The sequence below is a fragment of the Stigmatopora nigra genome, chromosome 23 (genome assembly GCF_051989575.1).
Source record: "Stigmatopora nigra isolate UIUO_SnigA chromosome 23, RoL_Snig_1.1, whole genome shotgun sequence".
In the NCBI taxonomy this organism is placed as follows: Eukaryota; Metazoa; Chordata; class Actinopteri; order Syngnathiformes; family Syngnathidae; genus Stigmatopora; species Stigmatopora nigra.
The window spans coordinates 5,362,725-5,373,469 of record NC_135530.1 but is presented as its reverse complement, the minus strand read 5'-3'; the positions used below and the strand labels follow the sequence as shown (position 1 = coordinate 5,373,469).

Here is a 10,745-nt window from a genome sequence, read left to right as displayed (position 1 = left end):
CCGTCTGCTGAGTTTGCTCTGTCGTGATTGCATCAAAAGCTGAGAGGTCAGTTATTTATTACTCTTTTTTTTTTTTTTTTTTTTACGTCTAATCCAGAGGTGTCAAAGTGGCGGCTCGGGGGCTAAATCTGGTCCGCCGCATCATATTGTGTGGCCCGGGAAAGTAAAGCGGGAGTGTTGATTTTGTGTTTTAAGATCAAATTAAAATGAAGAGTAGAGATGTATATTATATTTCATGATTTTATCCCCATTTAAATCAATAATTGCAATTTTTCATCCATGTTTTTCTTTGTTTTTAGGTCAAAAATCATTTTGTAAAATTTAAAAATATATACAAATATTTTCTATTTTTTCACTTTTATATGGAACATAAGGATTAAAAGAGATTTTCCCATACTTAGCTCAAATAAACATGTTTTTTAGATCTATAAAAAACTAAATATTTAGGACTTTCTAACCAGTTATTTTAATCAATTTACTCAATTTTAGGATCAAATTATGATGAAGAGTATCGATGTATATTAAATTTCCTGATTTTCCCCTTTTTAAATCAATAATTGTCATTGTTTAATCATTTTTTTCTGTTTTTAGTTTAAAAAATCATTTTGTAAAATCTAAACATATATTAAAACATGTAACCATTGTTTTAGATCTATAAAAAACTGAATATTCAAGGCTTTTAATCCAGTTCTTTTAATCCATTTATTTAAAAAAAATCTAAATATTATATCTAAAATGGTCCAGCCCACATGAAATTAATTAACATTAATGCAGCTCGTGAACCAACCCGAGTCTGACGTCCTTGCTCTAATCAAAATACCTTGCAAAGTACCTGAAGTAACCACAAAGCAGATTTAACATTCATTCAAACTGATTGTCTGCTTTTCTTTTCTTTTTAATATCATGAAAAAATGCATTAGAAAAAATATTTTGCCGTTTGTACATTACGGTGAAATGGTTGAATCCTAGAAGTCTGTACAATGGTATTAGTCACATGACTGGTCGGTAAACCCAGTTGCATCACTTGAAAGTCCATTTTTTTCTTGAAAAATACACAAAAAAAGTATGTGATATATTTTAAAACTTGCTTTTCTCTCCCATCAACAGGATTTATGAGAGGAGACCAGCAAAGACGATGCAATATCCGCATTGTGCATTGGTAAGGAGACAGCACCACTCATCAATGTAGGAAACTAGGAGGAAAAAAAGAAGAATAATTAGTAAGTAAACATGTTTTATCAATGTAAATTGAACTCCGCTGTTGTTGAATCTGAAGTAGCGAATGAATGCAATCACTGCAATCATCTTCCTACTTCAAATGGATTCAATGTCTATTGATCAACTATAGAGCGTCTATTCTCGTCAATGGCAATGAGCTATTTTCACGTTACCTGGAAGGAGGCGTGGCCTTCCCGCTGGGCTGGACTCAAATTGGGCCAGAAGTGCAGAGGATTCGGGGTTAGCACTAGACCCGATGAAGTCTAAAAAGATATACAAAATGTTGTTTTTACTTATTTTTAAATACAATTTTATTTAGTTGCACTACTTCACAAGTGTCAAAGTGGCGGTCTGCGGGCCAAATCTGGCCCGCTGCATCATTCTGTGTGGCCCGGGAAAGTAAATCATGAGTGCCGACTTTCTGTTTTAGGATCAAATTAAAATGAAGAGTATAGATGTATATTAAATTTCCTGATTTTCCTCATTTTAAATCAATAATTGTTATTTTTAATCCATTTTTTTCTGTTTTTAGTTCAAAAATCATTTTGTAAAATCTAAAAATATATTTTAAAAAAGCTCAAATAAACATTGTTTCAGATTTATAAACAAACTGAATATTCAGGGCTTTTAATCCAGTTATTTTGATCCATTTATTAAAAAAAAATCTAAATATTATATCTAAAATGGTCCGGCCCACATAAAATCGAGTTGACGTTAATGCGGCCTGCAAACCAACCCAATTCTGACACCCTTGCACTACCTGATTGAACCAGCTGAGAGCATTAGTTAAAAAAACTGGTTGTCTACACTCAACCAAAAATACCTGTCTGGTAAATTCTTTCTAAATAAATATCCAAATGAAAAGCATATATACTCCTATATCCAAACCCTAGACTTTCATTGAATGCCTTTCTAAGTTAAATTTGGTTGCTTATTTTTCAAACTCAATTATAACATCCTTTCTTTTTCTACCCCCCCCCCACCCCGACACAAATATATCAATCATTAAAAAACATAAGCGTGAGGGCAAAATGACAGCTCCTATTAGATTTTATGACGACGTGCCCATTCATGCCAATCAGGTCCAATGCGAGCTTGTCTTCATAGCCAGCAAAGCTTCTGGAACATATGGCATCACTTAGAAAACCTCCTCCCATTTCCTCCCCGACTGAGAGTTTCCTACTTTCAAATGTTTGGGGGGGAAAATGGGGTGAGTGTGGGGGGGTTTCCACGTTGGTTTTTGTACCTGTGCAGTTAGGAAAGCTGGCGTCAAAGAGCCAGAGGGAAAAGTTGGACTTTTCAGAGCGATAGACACCAGGTCACTTCCCGTCAGGAGGAGTGATGATGAGGATGACATTTTCAGCTGTTTGGCTTTCCTAAATTGGGAACTTTCTCTTTCTCTCTTACTGGAGGACAGATTTAAAGGCAGATCATCCCGTTCGGAATCGTCAGTCAATGCGCGGGTGGGACTTTGCGGCGAGGCGGGACGACTCTGGGAATGGCAACGGTCGGCTACAAAGCGGATGACGGTTGAACCGTCGTCACGGAGGATGGAGCGGGGTCCGTCTCGGGCACGGAGGAGGTGGTCCGCCTCCACGGATGCCGGGTCCATCTTCAGAATGTCGGGATACAGCACAAATTTGTACACAAACTTCTGGCCGATGACTTTCTTGATGATATTCTACAAAGAAAAAGGAGGTTACTTAAAAAGACGGGTCAAAAACCTGACACTTTAAACCAGGGGTGCCAAACATGCGGCCCGCGGGCTGGATCCGGCCCGTCTGGTGGTTTGGTACGGCCCGGGGAAGAAAGCTGCATTGTATAAAAAAATGAATTTTCTTTAAAATTTGTAGTTCTTATTATCCGCTAGGGGCGCAGTGTTTTAGTACGTGCAGACAACATGAATTGACATTTATTTATGTTCTTATGTAATTCTGTTGTTGATAATATATTGTTCATAATGTAAAAGGAAAATTCTGTTAAAAACATTTTGATAATTTACTCATTCTTTGCACTAATTATTAGTATTAGTGACTAATACAAAGGAAAAAAAGGGGGCTTATTGTTAGTTCTATGTCATTTTGCAATGAGTTTACTGGTCCGGCCCGCTCAATCGGATATTAAGCTGTATTCAGCCCGCAGACCAAAGGGAGTTTGACACCCCTGCAATTTTAAACCCTTAAAAAAAGGCATACTTTGTCGTAGTAGTAGCGCAAAGCCCGGCTTAGCTTGTCGTAGTTCATGTTGTTTTTATTTTTGCGCAGGCCCCAGAGTTTAGCCACCTCCTCGGACTTCAGCAGCTTGAATTCGCCGTCGTCTGACGTCCAGCAGATGAGATGTTTGTGGCTTTGGTCGAGGAGCAGCTGTAGGAGGAACTGCCAAAGGGTGCTGGAACTCTCCGTGATGGCAGCCATTGGTAATGTTCACCAAAACACTTTTGTAGAAACATGGAACAACGGTTGATTTTTTTTTTTTTTTTTTAAAGCCAAGCAGTTTCTTAAAACATCTCCAAATTAAAGTGGAAGGTTTCGGGCTGAAAGTACATTTGTGAGTAAAATATGGCAATTTAACTACTTTATTTGTTGTGTTTTTGAACACAAAATATAAGGGAAGTAGTCTGTCTTACATAGTTCCTCAAATAGAAGCGTAATAAATATACAAATTAATAGTTATTCATTCATTTTGGGAAAAAAAGTAGTTCAACTGTACTATTCTCGCATTTTTTCATATAAAATCTCAATAATGCGCAATAATCAAAGTTAGTTTTTAGTCATCCCCCATTTAATTTACATCGTTTTTTGACTGGATTTGATAGTTTTTTACTATTTTCAATAGTTTTTCATAAATATGAGTATTTGTTAGCTGCAGGATTCAAAAACTAAATTGTAAAAATGCAATCAGTCATTTTATTATTATTTTATTAATATTTAATATTGGATCATTGGAGATAAGATAGAAAAATAACGACCCAAAAAAAATCAGATAAAATGAGCGTGTCGACCAACATTAACTTTTGTTTCCGGTAAAGTTTCTTCCTGTTTTTTATAAATCAAAATGTCTGTTAATGTGCATCCTCTTTAATAATAATATTAATGAAAAACATAATACAGTGCTCTTCCATCCGATTTTGATTTGATTCATTTTTCCCATCTACACCATTGAATATGAACACTAATAAATAGATTGAATATGTAGACTTGACATGTTGACATAAGAGCCGGAAACACCCATAGCAACCACAAGTGCCATTCAAGGAGTGGTTCAGAATCGCAGTAATAAATCCCAATTAATATAAGCTCCTGTGCTTTTTCCTGTTTGCTGTCCGTATGTGAAGTGACGCAGGAAGCGCACCTAAAAGGAGCGCTTCCTGTCATTCAGCGCCGTATTTACCGGATTTAAAGCCCTAGCCTGGGAGGAAGGTGGCGCTTCCTGTCAGCAGGATGCGCGCGTGTACACTTATTGCATTTTCAATCGATTAATGTCACTTTCTAATCAAGATTCTTGCCTTTTCATAATAGGAGACATGTTTGCGGAAGTTTACTCGGCCATATATGCCACTTCAATAAAAGCTCCATCCTATCTCTACTCAAACAAATATCTTATTATTAAGTGATGGATTTCAATTGGAAATATACATTTTGTGATCTGAAAGTGAACTTTTTCCTTCTATAGACTACTTTTACCGACAAGAAAGACCGCATAGAGGAAAACAATCATTTAAAGCGTATTTAAGAACCTTTTCAAAGTTATAGACCTTATCGTGATGACAAACCAAGTTTTGAAATAACGTTTTGGCTTCGTTTGACAGGAAGCGCGCTTACCCTTGTTTGGTGACACGGATGATCGACCCTCTCTTGTTGTATCGAGTCCTAAAGCAGGCTGTTGGTTAGGGTCTAGACCTGTTGGGGTCTCTCCCCGCATATCGCTGTTGTGTTGTGCTCTGCTCGGCCCTGCGATTCGCTTTGCTCGCCACAGAGCAGGAAGTCGGGACGCGCAGACGGACATCGGGCGCACTTCCTCTGGCGCATTATTCCCGTCTGCGTAAAAGCGCACACGCCCGCACACAGACGCACAAAAAAAACGAGCATCGCGCGCACTGGACGCCACTCGGCAAACTGACGTCATGTCTTTTGCTTCCTGCTCAACGGGACACACGCACTTTGCCTTGTAAAAAATAGAAGCCTCCGTCCCCAAGTACATTTTATTACTGGTTAATCTATAACAAATAGCAGAGTAATTCTGTCATGTTGATTAATTTGTTTTTTTTTAATGATCGACACACGCAAACGTAGGCATTTCAGTGTTTTTTTGTTTAATAAAGAGGAATAATTGTATTTGCTAAACACATTATTGTACTAAACTTCATTCTCGCTTGTTTTGTTGTCATGGTAAACTACATCCTTAGTTTTTCCTTAGTTTTGTTGTCTTCCTCTTTTTTAAGGGCAGCACCGTTAAACTATTGCGCCGTCTGCTGGCGTTTAAGCATACTTCAAGGAGCGCTGAATTTCCTGTATCCAGTGGGAGGAGCGTTCATGGGGCTTCGAACATAGCTAAACTCACGCGGTATCATATGTCTAAGAGCACACACCCGAAGGCAAATGGTGATTGTGCATTCGGGACGTTAATAGTTTTACTTATGCTACGTGAAAATAAGCAGTAGGGACGATTTTGTTGAACATGTAGAATAAGATCATACGAATCCTCCCTTTTTGGAGTTTATGATTTCCCACTGTCATACGAACGCCACATATCTCGCAGTCATGGGCCTGTCAGTTCCCCAGCAAGAAGACGGCGTCCACAAATCGAAAGAAAAAGCCGTTTCTTTGCCGATACACTCCTACTGGTACGACTTCTGGCTTTTTGCTGTCTTCAACGTCTTGTTCTTCCTGTTTGTCTACTTCCTCGTACCTTAAAATGGTGAGTGGATGAGTTTATGCCGGGTGTCATACGGAAGTTGCTCAGCCGTTTTAACACCATTGATTATTTTTCTTTATTTTGTAGGTGAAATAATTGTGAAGCCTATACAACGGATGCATTTGTCCTGCTACTTGTACCGGAGTTTTTAACCCAGCTTTGACTGAGATCAACGCTATCTTAATAGCAATTTGCCTTTTTTTGCACACTTTTTGGCATCACTAATAAGGACAAACTTCATACGTGTTACCAAAGAGAACGATCTGCTCTGTGATGGCGTGGTATGCATCTCTAATGTGTCTTAAAATGTTAAACACCCAATGTAACCAACATATCATGTTACACAAGTGAGTGTACTTCTATCTTTTTCTTGGATCATCCAATGTGGGGATAGTGAAGACCAAAAGCTTCTTGCACAACCTAAAGTCTTTCTGACTCAATGCTTAAGTAAATAATGCAGTCCGTTTGCCTTGGACTATGTTTTATGTTTGTGTTGATGTAAATGTCGTGTACGTTCATCCCATCGCCTCTCATACAGCAATGTGACACATTCAAAATGGCGTCTGTGTTGACGTGCAGTAGTAACAATTGAACACGTTCGCGTCTTTAACTTGGATATTAAAATAGACTTAAATTTGAGTCATGTGTGTGGTATGTTAAGAATGTATTTTCCAATGACGTCTGCTTGTGTCCCTGCCAAAGATGGTTACATTGCTCCTTGCCAAAGACGTCTACCTCTGTCCACTTCAAAGACGCCAATACAGGTAGGTGGGTTGGATTAGCTAACCGACATTATTTAATTTATCGCCACCCTCCATATTCAAATGATTCAGACGTCCACTAGTTTTACTTAGTATTTAAAATCAATCATTGCCAAATCTCCATATTCAAATGCAATTGACGACTATCACTGTCAAGGGCGGCAATGATTTAAAGTCAGGAGTGATTCTCTTACCTTTTTTTCTATCATTTTACTATGTGATTCATTGAGGAACCGGTACCCATTCAATCATTGGATGCGATGCAATCAGGCTACGCAGCCAATCACGTCATTGACCGCGCAAGGCTAACGTTAATACAGACAACGTGAATGTGATACCTCGTGGCTTCAAACCGGCGTTAAATATAACGGTGCCTCTTTTTAATGGTAATCGCTATCGAAATATGTACAAATAGAAGAACAAGCGTTGAGACTGCGAGACATCTGTTGTTTTTCGAGCGTCTGTTGTGCAAAATGAAGATAAAGTTGTGAGCGGATTTTCCTATGGAAGAATATGGGCATTAAATCAAACCAAACTACATCAAGGAAGGAGCTGAAAAATAAGGTAAGTCAGATTTGTGCAGATTTTAGTGCCAGTTATTAATATATTTGATGTATTGATATTAGTAGTATTAATGAAATGCTTTGACTAGATCATTTATTGTTATTAATAACGCACATGGTGATGATGGCAGGTGTGTCATTAGTGATGTTGCTTGCACAGGGCGTCAATGTTCTCAGATTGTTTGTCTATGCTCAGATTTATGACAAATTAGAGGGCATTGTTTACGACCCTTGAGAGGATAAGTGGCTTGTATATTAACATAATGAAGAATCTTAAATTATATGTGCTTAAATCTAATGTTTGTGGTTTATTCATCATGTCATCTTATTTTGAAAGAGCTAAAAAAAGCCACTGCCGTGTGTATATCCGGAAGGTTTTATTTATTTATTTATTAAAATGTTTTCCTCACATGCCTGCTGATGACAAAAAGTAAATATCGAGAATAGATTGTAATAAAGTCTTTGTAGTTTTTCATTGGACGAATTATATAGTTAATCGTTCCAAACAGAGGGTGATGACTTAACTCTTTCACTGCCATTGACAAAAATGTGCGTCCAGTCATGTGACTTGTTCAAGTAAATGGAAAATGCATTCATTACAGTGACAACACATTCATGTGAGAATATTGTATTTTTCTGGAAGCTACTTTTGCAACATGACTGAATGACAACTTAAAAGTGTCCGGGGTTATAAAGGTCTTTTTAAATAATATCGTAAAAAAAGGGATTCCTTTGACTTCTGATCCCTATTTTACCACTCCTTCAATGTATAATATATCTTCATGCTTTCTGATCAATCGGAAAAATGTATTCCTCCTGGTACCATGCTGAAAACAAAACAAAACAAGCCAATTCTTGCAAGTTCTGTAGTATTTTTAAAACAGTTTCTTCCTTGGCATCCCATTGGCTTCTCTGTCCACGCCGGATAGCCCACCCCCGCACCTGATACCGAGCAGGATATTGGACAGCACATCTTGATAGAGACTCAAACCGGCCCACCCTGGCAGGTAAAGAAGGGTGATAAGTCCCATGAAGTTGTGCGGGTAGTGGGAGTAGTCCCAGGAGCAGGCACCGATCTGCCTTAGGCCCAGACCCCAGCACAGTTCCCAAGTGTAGATAAAGCAGATGTAGATAGGCAGCCTATGCCAGGTCCTCCATCGTCTTTGAAAATGCAGGTGGAAGTAGAGCTTCTCTACCACAAAGCTGCAGCTGCCATACATGAGGAAGGACCATAGGGACGTATGACCTGTCAGGCTTTGGTTCTCCACCAGATTGAACGCCGAGGTGAACACCACTTCATCCAAAAAGCCATGCATACCAAAAAACAGGAAGCGGAGATACCCTGGAAGTCTTTGCAAGGGAAGAGTTCCTCTGGTAGGGTAGTACTCCAGCTGAGAAACCCACTTGTGGAACACCTGACTAAAATATAGAGCCAGGATATAGTGTAGGACCAAGTGTGACCCCGATATGACCGTCACCTGCTGGCTTAGCGTGTCCCTGATACCCCCTACCAGGATCTGCAACCCGATGTAAACAGAAGGATACAAGAGCAAGTGAAAAAGCAATGGCCTGCCTGGAATGCAGCTCTTTTTGGAGTAGATCTTCTCCAATGCCAAGTAGGTCAGTGAATGCAGCACGCACAGATACGGCGAGGAAAAGCCCAACAATTTAGGGTCCCGGTGGGATAGAAGCCCCTGCGTTGAGGAGATCAGGACATCCAGGGTCACCCCGTGCATTCCGTAGAAGTAGAGTCGTATCCATGGCGATAACCCCCGTTGGCGTTCTTCCTCACGCTCAGCGGAATGACGCGACGTGTCCCGGCATTCCCCACGATTGCCTCTGGAAGGACGGACCATGGTGGATCATCGAGGTGCGTCTACTTCCCTGTTCTGCAGCATTGCTTTTACATGCACCCGCAGTGGGGCAGGCAACTGCCGACCTACCGTTGCGTTTAAGTACTGGCGTGAAAAACAGGAATTTCTTGCTTCCCTTCCTATGGAAGCACAATTATGGCACACCTTTTGTTTGGCGGAATTCCAATGCGCGTGTAGTGTATTTATACAACGGGAGGGGGCAATATATTACCTCTATTTTGTGGTCATATTAAACATGCATTTTGAACATTAAAGAGGGACTCGAGCGGAAAGTACTGCATTGTCCTAAAGCACCAAGAGAGCACAGTAGATGGCGCTATTGCAACGTTTTTTATTTTATTTTATTTTATTTTTTTTTTATGTCTGACTTGGGCGGGCCCCTTCTGAGCCTAAAAAAATCTTGTTTTAATTCACAGAAATGGGGGCAAAAATGGTTGCCACTATGCTCACTGATGCTAAAGCTTGTCCTTTTGTATTCAGACATAACCGGACCCCCGCGACACCCCTCCATGTGGAATTGCAGTCATTCTTAATTCTGCTAATTTTTCTACTTGTCGAGAGCATGAAGTAAAAAACTGCTTTTACATTTACATCCCATTATTATCCACCGGTAGCATTTTACTCATCAAATGCGTTCCATTAGGCTCATGAAAGATGGATTTGTTTTTTGTTTGGATGCTTCACTTGCCAATTTCCCCCCCCGCCCCCTCCAATGGAAATTATTGTCAGTCTTGTGGCCATGTGCTAAGAACAAGGAGCCCAGAAAATGTCACTTAAGAATCAATTTCCTTCATTTGTAATCATTATAGTAAATGGCAGATGGCCTCTTGCTTCTATTTAGCCTGGGAGAGAGGCCTCAGTAATACACGTCTTTTATAGTTTCCGCTTTTTGTTGTCATGTTCTGCAGAGGAGAGATTTCCATGGTGCCTGTTGCTGGGATAGGATTTGTCTTCCTCCAGTAAGGGAAAGGATGAAGGCAGGATAAAGACATTCCTCCCCAAAGGAGCTTTGCATTATTCCCGGGAGGCGTTTAACACTTTCTTAATTTGGTATTCTAAGCACCCCCCCCCCCCCTGACCGTGGAGGGCGTGTCCCGTCACAAAGAAGTAAAAACACTGGTTCCGCCTTCTTCTACTTCATTCACATGATAGTGTAATCAACTTGTCTGAATGTCCCTTGTAGCCATCTTATCCTGCCTTCCTCCTTCTATTGGATTTAATGAACTTAGCTTATAAACTGCTGGTTTGGCTATTGCAGAGCTGCCCTAATGTTAAAAAACAATTATATTTCATAGTGGGAAAGAGAATTTTCAGATTTTGGGACCCCACTGGCATTTATAATGCTTGCCAAAAATGTTTACTGTAGTGCATTCACTATTGCGTGAGTATATAGCCAATTCAAGTAAAGAATACTG

The 10,745-nt window shown here is 39.6% G+C and overlaps 2 protein-coding genes and 2 long non-coding RNA genes across 4 annotated transcripts in view; 2 read left to right on the top strand and 2 right to left on the bottom strand.

Annotated features, from left to right (window-relative positions):
- Window positions 1-874: 874 nt before the first annotated feature.
- On the bottom strand, window positions 875-5,334 carry elk3 (ETS transcription factor ELK3). Its single transcript, XM_077710089.1, has 5 exons — window positions 5,040-5,334; window positions 3,414-3,652; window positions 2,465-2,899; window positions 1,392-1,481; window positions 875-1,193 (listed from the first exon to the last, which is right to left on the bottom strand). Exons 2-5 carry the CDS (start codon window positions 3,630-3,632, stop codon window positions 1,101-1,103), a joined length of 837 nt encoding a protein of 278 aa, XP_077566215.1. The 5' UTR covers window positions 3,633-3,652; window positions 5,040-5,334; the 3' UTR covers window positions 875-1,100.
- On the top strand, window positions 4,995-6,771 carry LOC144181539 (uncharacterized). The gene is made up of 2 exons (XR_013324692.1): window positions 4,995-6,135; window positions 6,220-6,771. It is a non-coding gene; the product is annotated as an uncharacterized LOC144181539 (long non-coding RNA).
- A 323-nt stretch (window positions 6,772-7,094) lies between these two features.
- The window catches only part of LOC144181469 (uncharacterized), a 45,229-nt gene continuing 41,578 nt past the window's right edge, over window positions 7,095-10,745 (top strand). The window contains exon 1 of the long non-coding RNA XR_013324680.1: window positions 7,095-7,457. This is a non-coding gene — a long non-coding RNA (uncharacterized LOC144181469). The remainder of the gene's footprint in view (window positions 7,458-10,745) is intronic.
- On the bottom strand, window positions 8,069-9,382 carry tmem229a (transmembrane protein 229A). The gene has a single exon (XM_077709984.1). The coding sequence runs from the start codon at window positions 9,310-9,312 to the stop codon at window positions 8,332-8,334; it is 981 nt and encodes a 326-aa protein (XP_077566110.1). The 5' UTR covers window positions 9,313-9,382; the 3' UTR covers window positions 8,069-8,331.